Source organism: Peromyscus leucopus, chromosome X (genome assembly GCF_004664715.2).
Source record: "Peromyscus leucopus breed LL Stock chromosome X, UCI_PerLeu_2.1, whole genome shotgun sequence".
NCBI lineage: Eukaryota > Metazoa > Chordata > Mammalia > Rodentia > Cricetidae > Peromyscus > Peromyscus leucopus.
In genome coordinates this window covers 33,417,480-33,444,830 of record NC_051083.1, presented here as the reverse complement: position 1 = coordinate 33,444,830, position 27,351 = coordinate 33,417,480, and the positions used below count along the sequence as shown (strand labels likewise).

The 27,351-nt window shown below is 49.6% G+C and overlaps 1 protein-coding gene across 4 annotated transcripts in view; it reads left to right on the top strand.

Moving 5' to 3' along the window:
- Positions 1-22,483, top strand: part of Phka2 (phosphorylase kinase regulatory subunit alpha 2) — an 87,805-nt gene extending 65,322 nt beyond the window's left edge. For 3 of the 4 annotated variants that reach the window (XM_028873257.2, XM_037199436.1, XM_028873258.2), the window contains 13 exons: positions 998-1,086; positions 2,646-2,779; positions 3,483-3,639; positions 4,370-4,449; positions 4,651-4,729; positions 4,830-4,959; positions 5,519-5,620; positions 8,758-8,876; positions 11,343-11,396; positions 13,679-13,849; positions 15,859-15,912; positions 16,600-16,800; positions 17,397-22,483. In XM_028873257.2, coding sequence (XP_028729090.1) covers positions 998-1,086; positions 2,646-2,779; positions 3,483-3,639; positions 4,370-4,449; positions 4,651-4,729; positions 4,830-4,959; positions 5,519-5,620; positions 8,758-8,876; positions 11,343-11,396; positions 13,679-13,849; positions 15,859-15,912; positions 16,600-16,800; positions 17,397-17,567 — 1,541 coding nt within the window. In that variant the 3' untranslated portion in view covers positions 17,568-22,483. The remainder of the gene's footprint in view (positions 1-997; positions 1,087-2,645; positions 2,780-3,482; positions 3,640-4,369; positions 4,450-4,650; positions 4,730-4,829; positions 4,960-5,518; positions 5,621-8,757; positions 8,877-11,342; positions 11,397-13,678; positions 13,850-15,858; positions 15,913-16,599; positions 16,801-17,396) is intronic. The other variant, XM_028873259.2, reaches the window with a different exon arrangement.
- The last annotated feature ends 4,868 nt before the right edge of the window (positions 22,484-27,351 follow it).

Here is a 27,351-nt window from a genome sequence, read left to right as displayed (position 1 = left end):
ATCCTTCCTGCTAAGTGATAAGATTAAGCCTGTGCTACTACTACCTGACTTCTTTGTTTATTTAAAATGGCTTGCTGTTCCCTCTGATCTCCAGGCAATCTTTATTAATTAAAGCACAAATAAAATATCACCACATTTCAGCACAAATAAAATATCATCACACTTAACACAAAGCCCTGGCTTCCCCATGTATATGTGCACACATAAAATAGACATGAGCTACTTGTTAGTTTTTTGAGTTGTTATATAGCCTGGAAGACAGAGACATCTTACTGAATGACTACAAATAAATAATAAAAGCATCCAGAGATGATAAAAAAGTAAAATTGAGAACAGCCAGCAATGCTAGAGTGAAACTGAGCAGGAAACCCAAACACCTTGATCATAAAACCCTGTGACCTTGGGCAAATGTTCCACCTTCTCTAGATCCCAGTTTCCTCATCTGGAAAATAAAAGAGAGGAGTGAGGAGCTGGAGAGATGGCTCAGTCATTAAGAGCACGGGCTGCTCTTCCAGAGGTCCTGAGTTCAATTCCCAACAACCTCATGGTGGCTCACAACCACCTCTTCTGGCATAAAGTCATAGGTCCTGAGTTCAATTCCCAACAACCACATGGTGGCTCACAACCATCTATAATGAGATCTGATGCCCTCTTCTGGCATAAAGTCATAGGTCCTGAGTTAAATTCCCAACAACCACATGGTGGCTCACAACCATCTATAATGAGATCTGACACCCTCTTCTGGCATAAATTTGTACATGCAGATAGAGCACTCATACATAAAAAATGAATGAATGGATGAATGAATGAATGAATAAATAAATAAATAAGTGAAAGCCAGATATAGTGACAGAAGCCTTTAAAAAGAGAGAGAGGAGTTGAGTCAAGCATCACCTCTTTTACATCTGTTTGCAGTCCTGACATGCCCTAAACCTACCAAAAGGGCTTTGTCATTATTCTTCCTCACAAGAGCCTTCTTCATTATTTTCTTTTCCAGTTTTTCCAATGGTTTTGCCTACTAAAGTTCTGAGTGGACACCGGAAGTCACTGAATCTTGTTGACTCCCCTCAGCCACTCCTAAAGAAGGTAAAGTGTTTTGAATTGTTTTGTTTGAATGTAAGATTTGATAATACTGGCTTAGTCCCAAGAACTGTCTCAAATGGTGGCACTTAAAGAGCGTATTTCTTTATACCCAGAGTTTCACAGTTGAGACATTGTACGTGTTGATGTGAATCCAGGCACTTAGTTGTCTGGAATGCAGTCGGCATCATTGCATGCTCCGAGTTTGGTGCATACCTTTGTGTTTTGCCTGGAGGAAGAGGTGTCTTACTGCCTCTCTGCCTGCTCACCAGAACACAGGCAGTAAGAGAAGAAATACACTCAGCTGCCTTCCTTTCCTCATCTGAGCCAGCTAGAGCTCAGAACAGAGCATGGGACTTTAGTACTGTAGTACTCAGACCCTTGACTTTGTTTTTTTTTTTTTTTTTTTGGTTTTTCGAGACAGGGTTTCTCTGTGTAGCTTTGTGCCTTAACTAGAACTCACTTGGTAGCCCAGGCTGGCCTCGAACTCACAGAGATCCGCCTGGCTCTGCCTCCCAAGTGCTGGGATTAAAGGCGTGCGCCACCAACGCCCGGCTTGACTTTGCTTTTTTAAGACAGGGTTTCAGGTTTGGGCCCAGGGCTGGCCTTGAATTCCCCATCCTCCCGCATTGGCCTGCCAAGGACTTATTATAAACATACACCACCACTTCTGGCTTCTTCATACTCTTAATGTAATGAGATTCCACACAAACATGAAATCTCACGGTGTTGGTCCTTTTTACTATTTTATTCAGACAGCTTTCCTGATTTTACCCATATGAATCAAAATATCCAGTTCTGCCTATTGGAGAATATTTTTATCTAACTTCATTTTTAAGGTAGTTTTAAACATGCACTTTATGTTGTTTTACATTCTAAAAATATTTCATTGAAAGCTGGGTGTGATAGCATGTGATTGTAATTCCAACACCATGAAGGCAGAGGCAGAAGACTGCAATTTTTCAGTCTTCTTGAGTTGCATAGAAGGTTCTAGGGAAGCCTGGGCTGCATGATGAGACCTTATTGAAGAAAACAAACAAATATTTTATTAAAGTATAACATATAGACAGAAAAGTGCATTCACGAGTAGAATGCAGTGAATTGCCACTGAGTCAATATGCATTGTCATTGGCCACTTTCTGTGCCTCCTAGTTACCCCCATCCCATTGTCCAAAGATCACTGCTGGGGCCTGGTGATGTGACTCAGTGGTAGACGCTTTGTCATGCAAGGTCCTGGGTTCCATTCCCTGTACATGGTGGGGTGAGGCACGGCTGTCATGATCTCTAACAGTAGAAGTTGGTTTTGTCTGTTTTTGAACTTTGCATAAATAAAACTTATATATGTTTTAACCTGTTCAGTCTAGTTCCTTGCAAATGTTGACTGACAGAGATCACTATTGAAGACAGTAAATGCCCATAAATAACATAGTACAGAAGATTTCCTGAAAGAAATGAAACCTAGCATAGTGCTGCCATTCAAACGCCAAGTTGGTGTTTCCCTTTCTGGTCATCTAAAAGCTCCCATTCTCAACTCCTTTCCCTACTTCTGACTTTCATGTGGCCAGACTCCTGACTATGACTGCCAGTGGCCCAGAGACGACCATGGTGAGATGGACTGTGAAAAGCTAGTTGGGCAACTGAAAGACTGCTCAGACCTGCAGGAGCAAGCAGACATTCTGTACATTCTTTATGTAATCAAGTAAGTGCCGTCATCTCTTTGGGCTGCCATCCTAAGGAACAGAAGTGTATCTCACAGTTCTAGAAGCTGGAAGTCCAAGATACAGTGTCTGGTGACAGCCGACTTCCTCACGGACGGTGCCTTTTCACCCTCTCCTCCCATGGTGGGAGGGAGGCACAGCAAGCTCTCCGGGGCCTCTCCTAATCTGATGGATTATGAGGGATCTTACTCCATGGCCTCGTTACTTTCCAAAAGCTCTACATCCCAGTACCATAACTCTGGGGTTAGGATTTTAGTATAGGGCTTTGAGGGGAGCACAAGTATTCAGGACAGAGCGGTAAGTTTATGGGCTTCACCATGTTGAACTTAGTTCTCCATACTTCATTTTCCTGGTCTGTTGGCATTCCAACAATGCCGGGCCATGATCATGTTCACCCAAATTACCCAGGAACACCACACATGAGACTTCTATCCTTTTCTCTGCCTCATGATGCTGGCCTTCCAGAAGTCTGGGTGAGGCCAGGATACCATAGTGGTGTGTGAGCACTAAGCTTTTGTTTCAAAAGACATGGTATAGAAATGTTTGCTTGGACTGAAGCCTCTTGGTGAGACCCAGAGTTACTAGAAATGTTCAAATACTTGGCAAAGTGTACAGCAATCCATGCGTCGTCACCCAGCCTTGACACGCTGACCTTCGTCTTTCTATTTTCCTGCCTCCTTCCAGGGGTCCCAGCTGGGATACCAATCTGTTTGGACAGCATGGAGTCACTGTTCACAGTCTTCTCAGCGAGCTCTATGGAAAAGCTGGCCTGAATCAAGAATGGGGTTTGATCCGCTACATTTCAGGCCTGCTCAGGAAGAAAGTGGAGGTCCTGGCTGAGGTCAGAATAAGCATGCCTGCCGGGTTGTCCGTTTGTTCTCTCTAACCCCGTGCCGCCTTCTTCCAGTCCCCTAGTTGTGGAAGCTCAAGGCATGTGCCTCTTGTCAATAAAGGAACTTGAGAGAAGCCGACCCCGCACTGGCCAGGCCCTCTACTGACATCAGTGCTCTGGAAGGAAGTGAAATTTTCAAGTTGATTAGTTTGGTTCTCTCTTAAACACAGAAAGCCTTACCAAGCAATCGCATGAAACAAAGTACTTATTTCCACGTGTCACAGTAGGGTGATCATTAATGCTTATATCCCTGAGGCCCTACAAAATCCAGAGCCACTTCCTGTGGCTTTAATATGCATTCTGGTAAGATGCCAGTCATTGTTACCTGTGACTACTGAGGGGCACCTAAGCTGCGAACACAGTGTGGCTAGTAACTCTAATCCTTGCTAGCTAAAGCCTCGACCTACCTTGTCCAAATAGCAGGAAGTCTGGTGTGTTTACTATAGTGGGTAGACCAGGTCTGGGACCACACCTGGGAGACACGAAGATTACAGCAATCCAGCCTATGTGGGTTGCTAAGCCTGGGTTTTAGGTTTTAATTTCTCAGAAGGGCAATGTGGATTATGAAGTTCATAAAGGTAAATTTCTGGTGCTGTTGACACTTAACCTCCTCAGTTAGTTTTGCTAAATTTCTGTTCCTTTGTACACCTCCCCCCACCACCACCAAAAATATATGCAGGCTTGTGCGGATCTGCTGTCCCACCAGAAGCAGCTTACAGTGGGTCTTCCCCCTGAGCCCCGGGAGAAGACCATCTCCACGTAAGTCCCTGCTGGGGACCTCCAGTCTGCAAAGGAGCACTGAGAGAGCATTGTACTCTTGGGGAGGGATGCCAGTGGCTTTGGAAGATACCCTGTCATGTGGGGGCTTGTAGTAGTGTAGAAGGCTGGAACTTAGACTGAGAGAGCAAGGGGGCCCTGCTCGGAGGCACCCATTGTGTGCGACCTGCTGCTCTTTCCTAGGCCTCTTCCCCCAGAGGAGCTCACAAAACTCATCTATGAGGCCAGTGGACAGGACATCAGCATCGCCGTCCTCACACAGGTCAGATGCTAATAGAGGAAGGGCTGGCTGGGCCACAGCCTTCCTCAGGGTGCCAGGATGGCTCTCAGGTTCCCTGAAGCCCTATTCCCATCTGTACCAGGAGATCGTGGTTTACCTGGCCATGTATGTCCGGGCCCAGCCTAGCCTCTTTGCAGAGATGCTCAGACTCCGGATTGGATTGATCATCCAGGTGATGGCCACAGAGTTGGCTCGGAGCCTGAACTGCTCAGGTAAGTGGCCGTGGCTTGCCACCCTTGCCAACTCAGCCTTACCTCAAGGCCTTGCTGTGCAGGGAGCCACACGCAAGCACTTCTGAACAGGAAGCTCACTTCTGTCTGGGTGAGCTTCGGCTCTCCCAGGTTCCTTTGTGAGAGCTACTTGCTCTTAGGCCACATAGCACAACAACGTTCCTCACTGGGGCGGGCAAAGCAGCTGCCATGTTTCCAGGAGACCCTTGGCAAGCTACAGTGATAGCCTCCCTGTAAGATGTCACCCTCCACTTAATAACATCTTCACTGAGAGAAAGAAATGTAAACATCATTTGCAAAACACATCCCAACATCAGGGATCAGTGCAATGCGAAAAATTCTGTGTCTGGAAATTAACTGCATCCGTGCTGTCCTAAACAGAGGTGTTTGCATTTCCCAAGGACCAGTGCCTTTCAGGCCTGTGGCACCAGTGAAAGAGTCCTGAGCAAGGAAACCTGCCACCGCCTTCTATATTATCCTCTCCCACCCCGAACCACCCACCAGCCCATGCCTAGGCCTCTTATAAGATGTTTGCTTGTAGGAGAAGAAGCTTCAGAGAGTTTGATGAACCTCAGTCCCTTCGACATGAAGAACCTCCTGCATCATATTCTGAGTGGGAAGGAGTTCGGTGTGGAGAGAAGCGGTGAGGACTTCATAGGGAACCCAAGTGCAGACCAGCACAAGCATCAATGGGCCCCCGATGAGGAAGGGATTGTGCACGTTCTCTTCCAGTAGGAGGAACTGGAGCATGGGCTCTAGGTTCCCGTTTTTAGGGACAGGGAGCACCCTCAAAGGGTTGCATTTCTTGGTAGGTTATAGTGGTGGGTGGGCTGAATGAACTGTACACCTTCGTACCTTGCATCTCCTAAGTGTCATGAGGGGAGGTGACCCTAAGGGTCAGGATCACAGGTCTGCCCTTACAAAGCCCCTCGTGGCCTGGCCTTTGGTTTGCCTCAAAGCATTTGTAGCCAGGCCCAATGTCACCTTCCGGAGAGTGGAGAGTAGGAAGAAATATGCTCTGTGACCTGTGGGGGTCAGTTCATTCCCTTCATCTCAGCATTACTCATTTCGTTTTTCTCCATCTTGGAAATCTGCTTGCAGTGCTAAGAAATCTAATCACCCAAGTCCTGGTGTGCTTCTTGTTCCCAAATGTTCCCTAATTATAATTGAAGCAATTATCATTTCTCCTCCTCATAAAAAAGCTAAATGATTCGCAGACACATCAGTGAATTTATTTCATCAAGCCAAAGAAATACACTGTGGGCTATCATTCTTTTTATTTAATAAGAAGGACACTGGGTACTTTGTATTTTTCCTGAGTGGGTGCCAGCCTCAGACAAAGCCACCGCATGGGGCAATCAGCTGTCTATTTTCGGTTTTCTCCTTTCTGAGGGGGAGTGCTTGAAATCCATACCCAAAAGTAATTTACAGTTACTTCAACTACACAATCCTTGAAATGTAAATGGAAAAGATAAATATTTAATATGTTCTGCTCATCATAATAGTGCGCATGGCTTGACAGGTAATTGTCATTAAATGTAAAGCTATATAGATGCTTACAAAACCAAGAACTGAGGAATGTCATTTGAATGCCGTGACATGTCTCATCATGAGTAAGGACAGAAGACATATCTTTTTCAAACATAGCATTTCTTCATTGTCTCGTAACATGTCTTAGGGTTTCTATTGCTGTGAGGAGACACCGTGACCACAACAACTCTTATAAAGGAAAACATTTAATTGAGGGGGCTGCTTACAGTTCAGAGGTTCAGTCCATTATCATCATGGCAGAGAGCATGGTGGCGTGCAGGCAGACATGGTGCCGGCCAAATCTTGATCAGAAGGCAACAGGAAGTGGACTCAGACACTGAGTGAAGCTTAAGCATAGGAAATCTCAAAGCCTGCCCACACAGTGACACACTTCCCCCAACAAGGCCACACTTACTTCAACAAAGCCACACCTAATAGTGCCGCTCCCGGTGAGCTCATGGGGGCCAGTTACATTCAAACTACCACATAACCGTTCAGTTTTTATAAGCTAAGAAGCTACAATTCTGACTAAATCTTAAAATACTATTTCCAGCAAACATTCCCTCAAGTCCAGCGGAGCTTCCCACACCACGTTTGGCTTCTGTTTTCCATTTCTTGGACGCCACTCCTTCCTCTAGACCCATTGTTGGGTCTCCTTGGGGGCTTCCTCCCTTCAGCTGCCCTCCAGCTTCCTGGCTTCAGCAAGGCTCTATAGAAAGTGACCTTGGCATTGGGCCGACAAAAGGAACAGGGGGCTTCCTGCAGCACCAAAAAGCTTGTGTACGCTTTATCCTGAAGACAGATGTAGACCCGGGAGGATTGATCACATTTACCTTTTAGAATAATCATAAGGGATTAGTCCTGAAGCTGATAGTATATGATGGAAAGAGGTGTGGCCTGGTGCAGTGGGAAGAGCCGCCTTGCCCCTGTTCCAGAGCAACGCCACGCACGTGTCTGGCTTTGGCAACTGTCAACCTCACCCCTGAGCTCTCTAGCCAGCTCAACCCCTGCTTCCTCCCAAAGGCCCCGAGTTCTGTCAGTCCTGGATGCTGCGACACCCTGTGCATCTGCACCCAAGCCCAGACAAGGCCTGACAAAGCTCCCTCAGCAGCTGGCCCACAGCGACAGGCACCCCAGTTCTAAGCCCCTGAATCGAGTATGCGGCACTTGTGTCCTTTTACCAGGGACAGCTGGCATTACAGAGCTTGGCAAGGTCAATAGGGATTGTACACATTAGTCAAGATGAACCGTTCAGAAAATCACCAATAGAATTGGGTGTGTTACTCATTCTGAGGTCAGATGTCGTGCAGTCATTAGACACGTGAGCAAATGTAAAGCTGTGGGAAAACACTCATAAAATATTAAGTGCAGAAACAACCAAACTTGTTTACATATTATGTATGGATATGTCATGTGTAGAATATAAAGCTCATCTTTGTACATGTACGTGATGTTGTATAAGGTAAAAACATGTATCCATAGCGGAAACCTGGCGGGATAATGAGGGAAATGTCAACAGATGGTACTTCTGGCTCCCTTAGGTGGGCTCAGTTTTCCACAAAGAAAATGTGTTTTGGATAAGTCAAAAAATAGTTTCCAAAACCAATTCAGTCAGCCAACAGTTTTCTGCCACTCTGTTCTGTGCTGCTAACGCGGTACCCACATGTGGTAGCGTGAATGTAATTGGCCCCCATGAGCTCATAGGGAGTGGCACCATTGAGAGGTGGGGCCTTATTGAAGTAGGTGTGGCCTTGTTAAAGTAGGTGTGGCCTTGTTGGAGGAAGTGTGTCACTATGGGGGCAGGCTTTGAGGTCTCTTACTTAAGCTTCATTCACTCAGTGTCACAACCACTTCCTGTTGCCTTCTGATCAAGATATAGCCAGCACCATGTCTGCCTGTACACCACCATGCTCCCAACCATGATGACAATGGACTGAACATCTGAACTGTAAGCACCCCCTCCCCAGTTAAATGTTTTCCTTTATAAGTTGCCACGGTCATGGTGTCTCTTCACAGCAGTGGGAACCCTATCTAAGATACCACACTCTCACACAGCCCTTCCGGCCTCGTGTGGTAAGCCTGTGCTACCCTCAGCACTACAAGCTCTAGCCTGGCCAGGACAGGTAAGGCCTTCCTCTCAAGTCAAGTAGGGAAGAGATGCGGACCTCAGAAGCATGCTATCCATGTTGCCTCTCTCAAGGCCAGTGCAATAGATTTCCTAAAAACCTCATGTATGTGTTTCCCTTCCAGTGCGCCCAATTCACTCCTCCACATCCAGCCCTGCCATCTCCATCCATGAGGTGGGTCATACTGGAGTCACCAAAACTGAGAGGAGTGGTATCACCAGACTGAGGAGTGAGATGAAGCAGGTAAGAAGGCCTTAGCATGGCAGCCATAAAAGGGGGGTATAAATGGTTCTTCTGCCAGGGCTCACCTCAGAAAGCTTCAGAAAGACAAGGGCATGAAGCTTTGGCCTGCTCTCTGTAGAAGTCGTGGGATCTGAACACAGCCCTGTATCCCAGGTAGGTACCCCGAAGCCATTTACATGCACTCACGACCACCAGTGTCTAGCCTTCATGTGATGTTACTTGTATGTACTAGAATAATCCCTTGTCCATGTTTGTTTCTGTAGAGTCATGGGGAAGGAGAGATGGATCAAAAGTTAAGAGCACTGGCTGCTCTTGGAGCGGGCTGGGTTCAGTTCCCAGCATCAACATGACAGCTTTTAGCTAGCTGTCTGTGTCTCCATTTCTAAGGGATCTGATGCCCTCCTCTGGCCTCTGCAGGCACCTGGCACATAAGTGCTACACATATAATCCATGTAGGCAAATACTCAGACAACAAAAATAAATTTTTAAAAGTGGAATCATGTCAAAAGAGACAACCATTTCTCTGTCAGATGTGTCCTTCATCTGAAATGGCCAGGAGGATGTGGAAATAGACAGGAATAATCATGATACCTGTATTTACCACCATCCACAGTTATCTGTTTCCTTTGTTCAACTTAATCTAACTCACAATAGAAATCCTTTTGAGCTGACCCTCACAGGTCTGCAGCTCAACACCTTTTCAGTCCTCGTGTGCCTGATACTGTGCTCAGACATGAACATGACCCCCACCCCACCCCCGAGAAAATCTGGTCATACACTAGTCACACTGCCTCACTGGCTTGGGTCTATGAGGTAATAAAGGCCAGCCCCTGAGGCTGGGCCAGCATGCCCTGGCTTAGCAGAGAGGGTGATGGAAGCAGCAGAGCATTTTAAACTGGAAACAGGCTTTCACCTTCTGGTGTTTTTACTTTCCGATCAGTAGGCGGGCTAGTGCTGATGAGCAGGTGAAGTGCCTTGTTTTGTTTGTCCTGTGGTAGCTGCACGCTCTTTCTGGCTTGAACGTGGAAGATGAGGCTGCCAGTACAGAGTGTGGCTGTGGGTGCGTGGTGGAATGGTACAGGAGCTCAGGCAGGCCAGCCCCAGAGGCAGAGAGCAGGATGAAAAGGCAGGAAAGAGGACTTGGCCCCTCGGCCTTTAGAAAATCCATTTAGGGTGGCCAGTCCAAGCCATCTAAATGGGTGGCTTGTTTTGTTAGAGCATGGTATTGATCAAAAGAATTCCATTTCTCAAGCTCAGCCTTTAGAAAGATTCTTTGTGAAAGAGATGGCCAGGCTCTGCCTCCACCAACATTTCTCTTCTAAAAGAGGGGAATGCGGTCAGTAATCTCATCACTAGAAAGATTAAGGCAGTGCTACTGCCTTCCTCCAACCTGGGAGGAGTCAACCCTGGAAGGAAAAAATGCCAGGCCCCTGTGTACATCACCCTGTGATATACGCCTTCCCTTTAGAAAAACATTGGACATTTTTACTTATAGGTTTATTTTTGAGATGGGGGTCTCCATGCAGCTGGGCTCAAGGGATCCTCCTGCCTCAGCTTCTTGAGTAGGTGGGACTACAGATGCACACTGCCACATCTGTCTTTGGATTCTTATTCCCAATGATTCCATGTCTCTATGACCAGAGAAAGTAAGTGTATGATGGCACATAATGCTGATTGCAGGTTTTCTCAGAGCATAGACCCTACTGAGTCTCTCATTTATGCTTCTTCTAGGGAAGTGATTTTCCAAACATCTTCCTTTGTCAGCCACTCGGTGGCACCGTCCCTCTGGTTACCCACAGCTCAAAAGCCTGGTGGGTGAATATGGATGGCTTCTTCCATATAGTGCTGCCCTTGCCTGTGATGGGGGTGAAGTAATTACCTTCCTGCTCTCTTGTGTTCATATTCAGTCAGCCAGTACCAGTTTTGTATTTGGCCACTCGCGTCAAGAAAATGCTCTCTGGTAAAAATTTAAAAGGGGTCATGGTGTTGTGTCAACTCATTTTTGCAAGCATACCACAGACACAGAGCAGTATGCAAATTAAGGGGGCCATCTAGATTCTTAGATGAGGAAAGCTGTAAATGGTCAAAGGTCATCAGCCTGCTCCCCATGGACATTTAACAGTGATCTATGGGATACCTGTTGGATGGCAGGTGTTAGTGGCAGTTAGGGGTATTTTGACCTCTCTGGATGTTCACAGTGCAACAGAAAACATTAGCACGGCATGGCCATGACTTTGGAACATGTCCTAGTTTGGTTAGGCCTACCTCACAAAGGAGAAGGACCTGGGAACACTTGCTATTTCAAGCCAAGCTGGGCGGCAGGGGAACATGGGTGTGCCTCTGTCGTCGCTGGTGCTCAGTGAGAACCTCGCTAGGCTTCGTCTCTGCCTTCAGTCTCTGTGCTTTTCGTGCTGGTGTCTCTTGGTGTCACTGCTCGTGACTGAGTCTATTCTTTTTGTTTTGTAGTTCTTTCCTGTGGGCCAGGCTGTGTCCAACAGTTTGCATTCCTTCAAGTCTGCGGTAAATCTGTATTGGCATCGCACCCCCTCCCAGTCTTCTCCATGTCTGTACTGTCCAAGTTCTCTTGTGGCCTTACCCATGCTCCCACCTCGTCCCCACTTATGTTTAAGGGTGTGTGTGTGTGTGTGTGTGTGTGTGTGTGTGTGTGTGTACATGCACATGCATGCATGCATAAGTTCACATGCAGTTTTGGACATGGAACTGAGGCCCTCACACATTCTGAGCAAACATTCCAGCACTAAGCTTTGCTACAACCTTCAGCCCTGACTTCTGAAGGTTTGAGTAAAGGTTAAGGGCAGTGATTCTCAACCTGTGTGTCACAAATTCTTGGGGGGGGGGCGTCAAACGATCCTTTCACAGGGGTAGCATATCAGATAGCAGACCTGCTTATCAAATATTTACATTATGATTCCTAACAGGAGCAGTGAAAATCATGGCAGCGTTAGGAAGGCTGAGGACCACTGGGTTAAAGGTTTTCAGGTGATGCTGAGGGTACCTTCAACTAGAAGTTTAAAAACATTCTAGAAAAGTTTATATATTCTTGAACTGAACTTTGTTTTCCATCTCATGCTCTCAGATCTTAGCTTGTAAAACTCCTCAATAGAGTGTGGGTGAGGTGGGCTCACCTTACCAACGCCCCGGAGTTTCTAGAGTCTTCCGAACACTGCTTCCAAGGCCGTTCCTTGTTTGTTTTGCAGTGTTGAGGATGAACTGGGATCGAGCGTGCTCAGCAGGCACTCCAGCCCCGGCCCACCTCCCAGGCCTCCTGCCTCTTGGTTGAGTGTTGAGCCGCTGCCCCCAGGCTAGGCAGCACTTTCTCCTCTCCTGCCCCAGCTGAGCACGCGGCCCTCGCTCCAGTGGAGGCCCAGGAAATGTTCTAATTGCAGAGGCGAGTCTGAAGCTGCCTCCCAAAACCAGAAGGAGAAAATCAGCTGAGTCATTGATGAGTGTGGCTGTAATTACTTTTATTTGTAGCTAATTGTTGCCTTATTTAAATGGCAGTACGGAGCCCGGCAGAATAACCCAGCCTAACTAACTGCCTTTTCAAAATAAGATCTGTTGAAGTCAACATGAGTTCTGAGAGAAGAATCCCACCTCCTGCCCTGCTAGTGTGCTTAATATTTGGATTTTATTTTTAAACCTTTAAATTTGAGGTTGCAAGTTGAGAAACAGAAGTGCCAAACAGTCCAAACAAAAATGCACGTGAAGATGTGTGCTAGCCTCATCCCAACCGGGAGAATCCCTCCAAGGGCGGGTCGGTGGGAGCTTCCACACCTGATCGCTGCCTGGCGGAAGTCTGTCCATCCTGCCCCCAGTGGTCAGCAGCCCTCCTCCAGCACTTGCCTTGTGGAGTCCAGAGAAGCCTAGCCTCTCACAAGGAAATGGGAAGATGTCATCCTCTAACCCTGGTCAGCAGGTCTAAGCTGAAGGCCACCGTAGAAGAAAACTCAGGACCAAGAGCAGGACAGTAGGAATGAGGATTGAAAGGCAGGGGGAGAGCCCCACTGCTAGGCTAGGGTCCCTAGTTGACTTTCTGTCTTCGCTCCTGGTCCCTTCTCCCTGTGTGTGTATATATGCCATTCTCTGTGCTGTTTGTCCCATGGGGAGGTGATGGTCACTTCTCCGTGGCACTGCTGAAGGAAATCAGGCCCGTGGGCATTTGCCCCTACCCCAGGTCGTCTATCCTTCCGGTCCAGCTCATCTTCTCGGAGACCACCTCTCCAAGTACTCTTGTGGCTTGCTTCCCTTCAATCAGCTTTGCATGCCTGGCCAGTGACCTCTGAGGGAGTGGCCTTTTGGGTGACTGTTTCTCCCTGAGCAACAGGGACTCGGGGGGGGGGGGTTGTGTCTTCACCAAGTGAGTGGCAGCAGACAGCTCCCTCCAGGGGGATTATGTCCCGGTCGTGTAGATGGACTGGTGATGCTAGCTAGCATAGGGCACGGGCAGCCTCGGCCCAGTGGTATCACAGATGCTCTTGAGCTTGGCCATGGCAGCCTGATGGCAGAGCCCATAGCTGGATCTCTTTGGCCTCTGTCCTGTGAGCTCAGGGCCCCACCCCCACCCCTGGCGTTATCCTGGGAAGAAGTAAGCTACCAAAACAGCATGAAAACCTATATCCAACATCAAGTAGCCGACAAATTAGAGTTCCGGAGCTCTGTGCCCCTGGCTGGGTGACATGTGGAGGAAGATTTTGACTCGTTTGCTGAGCTGGCCTTCAAGGTGGCCAGTTTTTCCCTGTGGGCACCTGCTTCTGAAGGCCAAATGGGTATCTGTCTTGCAGAGGTCCAGTACCCCATCCTCCCCAACGGGCACGTCATCTACAGACTCCGGAGGACAGCACATGGGATGGGGCGAGCAGCAGGGCCAGTGGCTGCGCAGGAGAAGGCTGGACGGGGCCATCAACAGGGTCCCCGTAGGCTTCTACCAGAGAGTGTGGAACATCCTTCAGAAGGTGAGCCGTGTGCTGAGGAGACGGACTCTGCCTGCCTCCAGGAAGCCAGGGCAAGGTGCCAGGTAGTGAGAAGCTGAGGGCTCCAGAACGTGCAGCCCCAGCCTTGATTGGCTCAGCCTGGAGCAAGGTCTCTGTCCGTGGCACGCTAGCATCTAACACTAGGTAACTGTACTACGGTGCCGGTGCCGTCTTGTGCACTGTCTTAGAGGAAGCAGTGTCTACCGACTGATCGCCGGTGGCGTCTCCCCTCCCGGACATGGCCCACAAGTAGCTTTAGACATCGTCAAATGGCACGACAAAATAGCAGCCCTGCTTGTGTACAACCAACTCTGAATAGTTTAGGATCCTAGAAAACTAAAGATAGACACACACACACACACACACACACACACACACACACACACACACACACACACAAACCAGACAGGGCAGGGAAGACTTGGAACAAACATCAGTGCCCCAGAGGACCTGCAGCATTACCTCTGGATCTGGCTTGAGGCTGAAACGCGGCATGTGGCACCGATATCACTCAACAATGTGATGGAGCCCCTGCTTCCTGCTCGGCCTTGGGGGTACTGAGAAAAGATTGTAGCCTCACCCCAGGAGCCATGAGCCCTCAAGGCACACTCTCCTTCCTGCTCTGGGTTACCCGTTTCCATGGCTGGACAGGAGGGTCCCCAGGGCCCCCAGCCCTCAGCCAGCTGCCCCCTGCTCCTGTGACAGCGAGACAGGGCTGTGCAAATCGCATCCGTTTGTAGTGTGACACCGACACGAAGTGACACATCCCAGACCACACTGTGCCACACACACACCTGAATGCAGGGGGGGCCTGCCTGTCTTAAACACCTGCCGCTGAAGTGGGGGTAGCCACTTTGTCCCCTACACCCCACAATCGGTCTTCTCCCACATTCATACCCCCCCCCAGGCCTCAACAGAGCTTGTCCTGCCTCCCCCGTGGAGGGACAGCATGCCTCATTTAAAAGCTTTGCAAAGCAAGACAAATTTCTTTTTTCTCCGAACCGTGCCTTTTTAGCTCGTTTCACAGTAGGAGAGGAGCGAACTGCTAAAATCCCAAATGAGAACACACTCGGCTCCTTTGTGAAGTCACAGCCCACTGTCTTCTTTCTGCAGCAGGTGCCCAGGGCCAATCACAGGGCTTCAGTGACTGTGCTCGGCTATGACCGAGGCCTTGCTCAAGACAGCTGCCAAGCTGGCTAGGAGGGCAGAGCCTGCAGAGGCCTCACATTCACCCTTCTAGATTTTTGTGGGGAGCCCTCAGGCCAGCATGAAGGTAGGGCAGCTGTTGCCAACTGGAGGGTAAAAAATGGCCAGTTAGACAAGGCCCATCTATTCCTCGAAAATCTCCTCAGTCTTCCTGGGGCACCATACCCTTCCAACCAGCCTTCTGTTGGCCCAATACCAAGATGCTTTTATTATGAAAAAGCAGCATTTTGCATTGCGCCCCATTGGTATTTATATACATGGGTGTGCGTGTATGTGCATGTGCTCCAGCCTTTTGTGATTGGTGCTTATTATAGAAGTCTCGAAAATAGATGGCTGCAAAGGCGCAGGAGCATAACTTCACCAATGGGAGCCACGAACATCTCCCGTCATTATGGCACCAAAGGGGGCCTGGCAGGCACCCGGGCCCAGTTGCCAAGTGCCACATAGAGCCTCTTGGGAGGAGGACGCAGCAGCTCCCTAGGACATTGTTCCTGCACTGATCTGAAAGATGCCTGCTGGTTTCCCTAGAATTGTGCCATCGAAAACACAGCCTGTGGGCAGTGAGAACAACACTCTAAAAATAACCGACAGTCTGGCATGTTCCAGCCCTTGTGCAGATTTCCAGGGCAAGGAAAGTTGTATGTCTGTGTGTGTGTGTGTGTGTGTGTGTGTGTGTGTGTGTGTGTGTGTGTGTGTGTGTGTGCGCACACACGCGTGAGTGTGTGAGCAAGCACACACTTGTGGTGGTCTGGAATTTGACCGAAATATCTGTGTTCTGCTTCCAGTGCCATGGTCTGTCCATCGATGGTTATGTCCTCCCGTCTTCAACAACTCAAGAGGTAGGCTGACATGGCTGATTCTCCTGTGCCTCGCAAGTTTGTTCTGTGTAGACAGGCCATCTGTAGGTCACCTTAACCACCTCACCCTCAAAGTGTGTGAAGCTCCTTCCCTTTCTTGTCCCCTTTTCTCTCTCATTCCCCTCAGAAATACCATTTATAGACTATTTGGGCCCTTCGAACTCCATGCAGACTCCATCCCCCACACGCTCGACCCACGCAGGGGCCGCTTCTCACACACGCATTCTGCCCTGTGCTCTATTTGCCCTCCATGCATTGTGGGGTAGCTTTAGCCTTCCAAGCAGGAGGCACCACACCTGGCACCTCCAGCCATTCCTTTAAAAATAGATTCGTTTTGGTTGGTTTTTTTTTTACCCTGACCAAGGTACCAGGCTTTATGCCACAGAGAATTTCTCTTCTTTGTAGGAGATTCTTTCTACAGGAAATGGTCCCTGCTCCCTAGAAGTCAGTCCAGTGGGTAGACAAAAGGAACTAGAACAATGCCAGCTGGCTCTTGGGGGGAAAAGCAGTCAGCCTCTGCCCCAGAGGGCTCCTGCTCCAGAGTCAAGGCAGTGTCTAGAAGGAAGGTAGCTTTTGAACTGAGTCCCAACAGCACTAGGGGCAGGCAGTATTGCTTATAGGGCTCTGTCTGTCCCACATCCCATGCTGGAAACCTGATCCCTCTGGCAGATGACCCCGTGTGAGATCAAGTTTGCTGACCACGTGGAGTCAGTGCTCAACCGCGTGTCCCAGCCCGAGTATCGGCAGCTGCTGGTGGAAGCCATCATGGTACTGACCCTGCTCTCAGATACGGAGATGGACAATATCGGAGGCATCATCCACGTGGACCAGATTGTGCAGCTGGCCAATCAGCTGTTTCTTCAGGACCAGGTGGGTATGACTAGGCCGCCCACTCACCCCACTGCCAAAGCAGGACAGTCAGTTTGGTTGCCATTTATCCCTGTTGGTGCTGGAGATGGGGTCCAATAGGAAGGCATGTACTCAGACCAGGAAAATGTCATCCCAGATGGTGAACAAATGTCAACCATTTGGTTAGGAAATGGCAAAGTGGCCACTTGGAAAATCTGACAACCCTTGGGGAATCTGGTCTATGTCGGTGTAGGTTTTACTCCAGACCCTGCCACTTGCTCCATACCTGCCTCTTGCTAAACTGTGTGCCCTGTATACAAAACTGAGTCAGACAAAGGAGCTGTCCTCTCGAAGAATCGGTGCCGAGCAGCACCCAAAGGAGGACTCTGAGAACACAGCGTTCCCAGCAGAGGCAGAACATTACCATGCGTTCTGCCCCATTGCCAACACGAGATCCCTGCCTCGTGGCACTGGCTTCCTGCCCTGAGGCCTACCCTCCAGCTCCCAGCCCCACCCGTCTGTAGTCCAGCAGATCATCTCCGACATGCAGAGAGGTTTATGAAGCAAAAAGATAGATTCCACTCATTTTTTTTCTCCCCTGCTTTTTCTGGCTGCAGGTATCATTTGGAGCCACAGACATCCTGGAAAAAGACCAAGCCACAGGAATTTGTCACTTGTTTTATGACAGCGCTCCTAGTGGCGCCTATGGTACAATGACCTACCTAACAAAAGCAGTGGCTTCCCATTTGCAGGAACTGCTGCCCAGTTCAGGCTGCCAGATGCAATAGGGCCTTACCCATAAACACGACCACCCTCTGAATCTGCACTCGGTCCCATAGCCTCATTGGGAAGTCTCTTCTGCCTTCCCCCTGGGTCCCCTGTTCTGATCCCCACCAGAAAGCTTCCCGGGGAGGAGATGACAGTACTCAAGCCGGAAGCAATGTGTGTTTAAGCCACAGATAAAGCTGATGAATCCCTGCTCCCCTGAGAAGCAGCCTGGGATCATTTTCTAGGTTCATTTCACTGGAACGTTTGTCACAGCAGCTGGGCTCCTGGACTCGGAAAAGGAACTGGAAATTGGTCTCTTCTGAGTGCAGAGTGAACTGAGAAGCCAGCTTAAATTGGCTCTCACCAAGAGTTACAGAAATAGGTCCGATGAGCTAGTGATACATGTTGAGGTGGAAAGATCCCTCCAGCGACAATAGCTAGACAAGCAGAGCTGGACAGGGGTACAGCCCAACAGAGTGCAGTCTGTCTGAGGACCGAACTGTTCACCTGACAGAGTAATTCGGTCTCTCTGGAAATCTCTCCTAACCCCCACTCTGTTGAGGTCATAGAAGTCTTCATTGCCCACATGAACTAAATTGGCCCTAGTTAATATTGGCTCATAGTCTTCAGAGGATCTTGTCCTGACTGTCCACAGGCGTCTCCTCTCACCTTAGAAAAATTCCTTAGCTTCCAGAATCCAGAAAAAAACAACAACAAAGGGAAGGTGAGGCCCTGACTCTTCAGATAGCCAGACTGTCTTAGGAGGGGGTCCCGTGGAAAGAAAGGCCTATGTCCCTGGTCCCCCTGAGATCACCACCGTGCATGCTCAAAGCATGAGTCAGCATTTGCCATGGAAATCAGTGGTGTGTTCCTGCAGAAACAATGCTCCCTTAAAAATAGCCTGGGAACCCAGACCATGTTTTTACAGAAACACTCTCAGATGGGCAGGGTTGGTACACTATGGCAGAGAAGGCTGAGTCCTGGCAAAGTCTGGTGAATCTTTTGCCATTGTCTTGGTGAATGGAGGTTCTTTTTAAACCTTGCCTTCCCCATGTTGGGACAGGGATAAATAACTGAAAGAGTAGTTTCTGTGAATAATCAGGCCTGAAGGACAAAGTCACCTAGTGGCCAGATGCTACATTCCCATCTAGTTGTGAGAGGTTCTGGTTCACAGTGACTCTTCACCTCTGAAGTGGAAACAAGGCTGCTTTACCATCTTCTCAGAGTCTGTGTGGAGAAGGGTCTTGGTGTTCAGAGGTGAACAGTATCCCTCAGGGTGGAGATTTGGGGCTGACTTCACTTGATTCTCAAAACAGAAGGTGGCAGGGTGCCCTGCTATTCCCTACCATTTCTAGGCATTTCTAAAAACTGTCTTTACCTGTGTGTGTCCGTGTGAGTGTGTGCCGCCTGCGTGGGAGTCCCTGCAGAGACCAGAAGAGAACATCAGATCCCCCAAGAGCTGGAGCTACGGGCATTTGTGAACCACCCTGATATGGGTACTGGGCCCCAAACTCAGGTCCTTGGAAGAGCAGCAAGGACCTGCTGAGCCATCTCTCCTGCCCTCTTGGATCTTCAACATAAACCAGGGTCAGAGTCACGTGGTCCACTGACAGGTTCCCTGGTAGGTAATTTCAAACACACGGTGAGACAGGAACAAGGCTTGAAAGGCACGGGAGAAGTTCTAGAAGCAGAGCCCCTCAGACTGGGCCCGGTGCTAATTCCACACACTCTTAGCCTGCCAGTGCCCTGGCTGTGACGTGAGAAGTGGCAGCTGCTGGGTTGGGCTCAAGATGAGCCACAATGAGCCGTTCACTGCAGCCTCGCAGGCACTCTCTGAAATCTCTCCCCTGTGCAGTCCCGAAATAGGACTGCATTTCCACAGGCAGCGAGCTGCCAGCTTCAAAGGAGGAGAGCAGGCTTCCGAGACGATCCCTTTAGTGAGCAGCCGAGGCCATGGCCAAGAGGGACAGATGTTTGCGGGGACGATGACAGCCCCATCCTGACATCAGCCTTGCCTGGAGGTGCTGGTGGGGAGAAGGTCTCCTAGCCCCTGTGGCCTCCGTCTTGGCTGGCTGTGCCCCCGCTCCCAGAGACATGGCAGGGAACCTCTTTCCCGTCTTCCCTCCCAAAGCTGAAACGCCAGTTTTTGACCTTTGCAGGGGACTAGAATGTGGCCCTAGAGGACAGGTCAGTGAATGCAGGGGTTAACTTCATATTTAACAGAGCCAGTTGAAAGGCGGCAGGCTGCCCTCTGCTCTGCTTGCCCCGGTTTTGCCAAAGGTAAGCTTTGCTATCCTGGCACTGACACCAGGACTTGATCTTGGGTAAAGGGAGTTAACCTTTGTGTGCCTTAGTTTACCCATCTGCCAAAAGGAGTAGGAGACCTCCTGACTGGTACAGAAGCTTCCTTTGGCAGTTAGGTGACCAGATATTCCCTAGGACAACACCAAGCCATCTGAAGCGAAGGGACACTGTGTCATGTCCAGGTTAGTCTGCCCTCCTTCTCAGCCTCAGCCATAGGAAAGTGGTTGGCAGGCGTCAGCTGCCCAGATAGCAAGAATGCAAATATTTCTTGGAGAACAAAATGGAGAGCCCACCAGTCAAGCGGTAAAGAAACACTTGGCCAGTTGATTGATGCCATTGGTTTCTGGACAAGATGACAGGAGCCTTGGCCTCTTTCCATAAACTACAGCGGAGTCATCTCTCCATCCTGTTGACTTGGGCACAAGTCCAACAAGTCACCTTTGGCTTCTCTGCTTCCTTCTTGTCAAAGGGGACAACAGTCTCTCATCTCTCCCTGGGTGCCATTCTCTCTCAAGGTGACTCCAGCTTTTGAAGTCCCTGCCATCTGCCACGTGCACCTCTGTACTTTGCAGGATGGAAGAACGTCGTCTTCCCAGAATGCCGTCTGTTCTCCAGTATTGGCCATTGATAGTTCTGCTGGTGAAGAAAAAAGCAGCACTTTGCCCTCACCGAGCCCAGTCCCCCTTGTCTCTCTCCATCAGAAAGCCAATTAGGAAAAGCCATAACCTTGAGTTACTGAGAGAATTCTCAGAGGAATGAGAAGAGCAGTTACTAAGATTAGCTTCCAATCTTAGGCTGTGTGTCTGATTGATGGTAGGGAAAATTCCATCAGAAAACTATCTTTCAAGAGAAGATATGTGTGTGTATTTTGAAGGGACTATAATGCCTTCTTAGAGAGACTGCACTCAGTAGAGACAGTGAGCTCTGAACGTGTGTGACTTTCCCCTTGCCTTACTGCAGTCCATAACTGGTCTGAGAAATGAACAAACGAATCTGAAGGCATGTGCAGCATGCCTTCCATGGCCAGGCATCGCTAACTAAGCACATAGAGACTTGGCCATGCACAGTGGCAGATAACGAGCAGCCCACTCATTTCTGAAACCCTCAGAGGAAGGCACATTGACCAGGCTGCTTATCCGAGAGTTCTTCATGCTGATCTGTTGACATTCACATCTCAGTTCTAAATCTGGTGGCTGCCGAAGCCTTCCGCTTCCAGCTAGTGGAGGTGAGGTGCGGACGGCTTCAGGTTGACCATGCTGCATCTTCATTGGGCACAAGGGATAAAGAACTGTTTCCATAGCTCGTGTGTGTGTGTGTGTGTGTGTGTGTGTGTGTGTGTGTGTGTGTGTGTGGTGTCAATGTGTGTAATTGTGCACATTTAGAGACTAGAGGAAGACATTGTGTATCCTCTGTCGCTCTCCACATCATCCTCTTAAATCAGGGTCTCACTTGATCTGGAGATAAGCTGAAAGCTAGCAAGCCTCCAGTCTCTACTCTCCCACACACCCCGCTTGTGTGTGCATGCATCCAAGCACACACAGGATGCTGGAGCTAGAGGTACATGTGTGGCTGCACCTGACCTGTTTATGAGTTTGGGGGTTTAAACTCAGGTTCTTCTTGCATAGCAATCACCCTTACCTGCTGAGCCCAGAGCCACCCACATCTCCTATTCAGAAGGATCAGCCCAGCTACACATTCAGGATGGACTTGCCAAGGAGAAATACCAGTCAGTAATTGACTCTTGGCTCTCATGGCCATAGTGTCACTTTTGGCCAAATGTCTCAGTTCTGACTTGCAAATAACAGAATCACACCCTAGCTCAGTAAATGCGAAAGATATTCCATAAAGAAGATTGACTAAGTCCCATATCACCAGAACCAAATCTCCAGCTTGCTCCCAGGCTCCCAGATGCCCCTGATGCAGGATACTGCCACCAAGGCCAGATGGGCCACCTCTGCCCTTCTGGAAACTGAATGTAGGGACTGCCACCTGTCATCAGCATGGACTGCAAACAGCCACAGGCTGCCAGTACAAGGCCTTGGGCAGGAATGCAGTGTCAGCTGGTGGAAGAAGCCATTAGCTGGTCTTCTGCCTCTATACAGTTGAGGCGGCCTCAACCTCACAGTGTGGGGATAATGAATAGGGTTGGGCCAGCCACCCTAAACAAATAGGATTCCAGCCAGGAGTCTAGTTTTTGTTCTTTGTCCAGAAAAGGACCCCCCCCCCCCCGTGTCTGAGCCGGAAAACTGGCTGTGGAAGTTGTGTGGAGAGTGAAGAGAACACACGGGAACGTCCCCCCTGGCTGGAAACAGGACAGTTGTTTGTATGTTCTCCTTGGAAGTACAACTGCCAAGCCATGGTTGTTAGATGGCCACTGGTATCCAGGGACAGCCTCCCCACCACCACCACCACACAGCCCTCAGCTTCCAGTGAGCTGTCATAAATCAGTCCAGCAAAGCTTGCGGGAGTTGCTGATGGACCACACATTCTTCGTGACCACAAGCCCAGCCCCATTAGGCTCTCTGGACCCTGAGTGACAGCCCATCTGGAACAAGATGCAAATGATTGTCACATCTTTCCTTCTAAGCCACTAGCCAGCTGGGGGATTTAAAAATAAAGAATTGGAACAGAATCCTGGTATAAGCCTCTCTCCTGACAGTGTGAATAATTTCCCCCAGCTGTCACCAGGGCCTGCTCCTGCGTTCTGGTGAGCATGGGAGGCCCTCCCCTTGGCTAGAGGGAGGCACAGCTAACTAGAGGAGGCTTCCTCCTCCTCCAGCTCCCTCTCCTTGTCTGGAGAGGCAGGCACGAGCTCCTCTGCATTTCTTCCCTCATTAAGCACGAGCCGCTGGGCTCCAGTGCAGGCTGGCTGAGAGGTTTGGAGCGGACCCGGTAGGTATCAGAGAAGCCCTCTCTGTGCGGGAGTTGAAGTAGCTACACTGAGCGGACCCTGTGACCCAGAAGAATTGGGCTCTTGTGGCCCGAGTCCCTCCCTTTCCTGCCCAGGGTCTGGGACTCCTGGAAGACCTGCTCTACTGAGTGCACATAGCGGGAGGGTGGCACCAGCTGGCCATCAGCTTGGTCCTGTCAGCACACATGTATGCTGGTGCCAAGATAAGACGGGCTGGGGTTCGGAGGCCCCACGTCTAGTAAGGACACAAACTAGTCACCAGTAGGAGAGGGGTCAAATGAGGGGTCAGAGGGAGTCTTGCCTGGGCACTGTATCAGTGCCGGCTTGTCAGCGCAAACATTGCTCGGACGGCAAGGTGTGAGCCTTGACAACAGAAGAGGCGGGAGCAGATGCTGCAAGGCATTCTGGTAGCTGCTAGGCCAAGAAGATGCACAGGTTTCTGGGGGTGGCGCACGGCCTACATCCTCTGTCATTCAATGCCAGGCATCCCACTCCTGGGCGCATGCCAGGGCAGCCATGTTTGCTCAGCAGTGCAGGAAGGTAAGGGAACCACTGGCACTACTGGGAAGAGTTTGCACGGTATCACGCGCTGCTTCCTCCAACCCCCTCCCTGTGTGAGGACAGGTGCAAGCCCCTGCGACAGGATTACTAAAGCACCTGCCACAAGATGGGGACCCTGGAGCCACAGCTGCTTAACATCTGTCGAAGCACCGTGCTCTACAGACAGGACAGCCGGGCGAGGCCAGGCCATCTCCGTCTCCTGCAGTGTAACCAAAGGGGGGAGAGCCAACCCCAGCCCCTCCCTCTCCCTCCCCCAGGCAAAGGAGGAATGACTAATTAGATGTGTTGGGGTGCGCTGAGCTGAGCCGTGGACAAGAATAAAGCAGAGAGGTGCAAGGGTGGGATCTGAGGGAGGGGAGGATTGGAGAGGAGCTCTGTCGAGGCGACGCTTGATGCGAGCTACAGGAAGTGAGGGCCTGAGCCAGGCAATGGATGGGAAAAGGGTGTTAGAGTGAGCAACCAGTGCAAAGGTCCTGAGGCAGAAGAACCCCAAAAATGTTCAAGGAAGCCAGGGCTAGGGGAGCATTCACTTTACTTTTTGTCTCAAGTCACAGGGAAGTTTTGAGCAGAGGCCTGACATAAATACTTCCCTGGGAGACTAGCTTGGAAGGGAGTTGGAACAACGAGGCTAGCTGGAGATAGAAGGGAGGAGAGGACTGCTTTACACGCCACTGGGAGGGAGCATGTCTGTGAGAAGGTCAGGAAGGGGCAAGTGCCCAGAGTGGCTGACCTTGCACAGGGTATGAGATGCCCAGTTTCCAGGGGCAGTGGCTCCGGCTTGGCGGCTGTGTTGGGTAAGATACTGGCAGCCGGAAATGGCTGTGAGTAGATGAAAGTGGAGAAGAGGCTGGAGTCCTTCCTCCATGCTTCACCCATCTTTCCTGCTCAGACCCCAGTGCTCCTTATAACCTTTCCAAGCAAACATAGCCATACGTGTCCACACGTGCATGCGTACATACGGAATGCCTGGTCTGTGCCCCTCAGTGGGCCTGCTGTTGGAGACAAGGCAACAAAGGAGACAGTGTCTGGGAACTAACCCTGGGCCCCTGTAAGCTTCTGCCCTTTCAAGAGGTTTTCCTCTTGTCTGATGGACTTCAGACCTCTGGTGTCTCTAAGCATCTGTGTGGCCTTCAAGTCAGGAGGCATGAGTTATAGACTTTGAACTTCTGCAATTGGCTCAAAGGCTGCTTCCCATGCACTTTAAATAGATATGCTGGGCTAAGTTTTAAATTGGATGCACCCCACTCCCCCCCAAAAAAAAGGCATAATCAAAGAAAAGAAAGCAAGAAAGAAATGTGAGGCACTCAATGAAAGAAAGGAGGCCCTCCCTGACCGAGGTGGCCATAAGGAACATTCCAGAAGGTTAGCCAGGAGCACGTACCTTAAGGGGTAGAGGAAGTGGGGATGGGCAGGAATAGTCCTAGGACAAGAAGGCTGGTTCTGAGGAGGCCCTGGAATAAGTGCCCCAGTCCAGTGAAGTGTTTTCCTGGTATTCCTTGGGGTATTGGAAAAGAGAGGGAGGCAGAGTTGGTTTCGTACATGGTACACATACACCACACACCCTACACCCTAAATCCAGCAGTCATGTTAGCAAATGAGCTGCCAAGAGCACACACGGTGTCCTGTCATTGGCTTTTGACCCCAACATGTCCAGCTTTTGCAGGCCTCTAATACACACCGAGATCAGGGAATCCTGGCTCTGTGCCTAGAGCTCTGCTGAGACCATTTCCCCAAGTTGCCTAGCATTCAAGTCTTGGGACAGCAGCCTAGTAAGCTTCTCTCAAATGGCCCACTTGAAGGCCAAAAGAAAGGTCGATAGTGTTTTAGAAACAGCCAAACCTCTTAATCAGGGTCTCAGATGTAATACAGACAAGTCACCCTAGATACCTTTGGCACTGTTGTAAGCATTGAGTTTCTGATCTGGGCCCTAATTTCACCTACTGCCTGAGTCCCGCCTGCCATCCTGTCTTCAGAGGATCCGCCAGTAGACAGCACCTCTGATTAGACGTAGTCTCCCGGTGCCTCAGTTTCCTCCTCTGTGAAAAACTAGGGTGATTATGCAATCCATCTCTGGGTGTTGTGTCTAGAGGTCAGCAAGACAGTGAATGCATGCAACAGTGAATGCATGCACCAGTGAATGCATAACCGTGCTCTACTGTACAGGAATTGCTGCCTATGGCAGAAGCTCAAGAGCCAATTGTAGCTGCCACTCCCTATGGCACCTACCTAGATCTGCAAGCACTCCGTACTCTGAAAGGCAGGCCAGGATGCTTTAAAGAGAAATCTGCATTCAGCTAGGTGACCTTTGCACTATGACTATGGATGGTGACTCAGCTCTCCTAGTGTGTTTACTCAGAATGCAAAGTGGATGATAATTTGCATCACAGGAAGTTTTGGCTGGTCTTACAAAACAGCTAGTAGAAATAGAGTGCGAGAGGTTGGACCTTGGCGACCCCAAGCTGGCCTGCCTGGTGTGAGGCCAACTTAACCATCTGCTGTGAAAACCTAGAATGGCCAAGGCCATGTCCTGCGCCTCACTCTGAGCAGGTCTCTCCCCTGCAGCCAGAGGCAGGCCGTGGCATTAGAGAAGGGAAGCAGATCCTCAGCCCCACTTGCAGGTGTAACTGATGGGCTTCCTTCCTCTTGGCTCTTGGCACCCAAGGGGCTGTTACTGCAGAGTGGGCTGGAGCTGCCTGACTTCCTTGAGACAAATAGGGATGCTCTTAAAAGGGAGAGTGGGAATGAGATGATCAGTGGGTAATGTGCTTGCCAATCAAGCAGGAGAACCTGAGTTTGGATTCAGGGCCGGTGTAAAGCTGTGTGTTGTAGTGCCTCTGGAATCCAAGACCTCTGACAATGAGATGGGAGACAGATAGTAGAACCCCAGAAACTGTTACTCCCAAAGATGCAAGGAGAAAGACCATTGACGAAAATCATCATGGCCAAATTAATTAAAGCAATTATTTTTTTTAAGATTTATTTATTTATTTTGTATACAGCATGTATGACTACAGGTCAGAAGAGGACACCAGATCTCATTACAGATGATTGTGAGCCACCATGTGGTTGCTGGGAATTGAACTCAGGACCTCTGGAAGAGCAGTCAGTGCTCTTAACCTCTGAGCCATCTCTCCAGCCCCTAAAGCAATCATTTTTAATTGTGTACACGGGCCGCCTCCCCCTAAGGTGTTCAAGAGGTCAGCATTGGATGTGGAAAAGATAAGGCTTTTATAGCTCATGGGTAGGGAGCTTCCAAATGGGTTTGGCAGGCAAATAGGTGGGGTCACAGGAGCAGAACATAAGCATAACAAGTTAGTCGTAAAGACCTCCTGAAACAATGATGTGGTTGCAAGGTGGTCATAACAACTTTTTGAAACAGAGATGTGGTTGCCAGTCCTGGAGCAGGCTGTTTGTCTTTACTGTAAGATGGCTTTCAACCCTAAGATGGAGGCAGACTGGTTCATCAAATTCCTAGGCCAGATAGCCTGGCAGAAGCAGCAGTGAACAATAAAGAAAGACCCCGAATCAAACAAAATGGGAAGCAAGGACTGACACAGGTTGTCCTCTGACCTCCACAGTGTGCCTCATAGCACAGGTGCCTGCATTCTCATGTGCATGCACACGCACGCGCGCGCACACACACACACACACACACACACACACACACACACCATAAACACAGAGAAGGAAAAGAACTGCAGGAGTGAACCTGGAATTTGTCAGGGAGAAGGCTGAGGAACCAGACCTTGCCTTTTGTCTGGGCCACTGGGCACCCTTAGAACACATGAGATGGGGTACTAGATTCACCTGCCAGGGCCAACTGCAACTGTGGAAGGATGAGGTCATGAGCACACAACAAACAGCACTGCTTCTGTCCCCATACCACAGTCTTGGGTGGGGAGAACTGCCCAGCACCAGCAGTGTTACAGAACACTTGGTCCCAGACCAAGGATGCATGTTGCTGTGTGTTGGTTTGAATGAAAATGGCCTCCATAGGTCCATAGGGAGGGGCACTATTAGGAAGTATG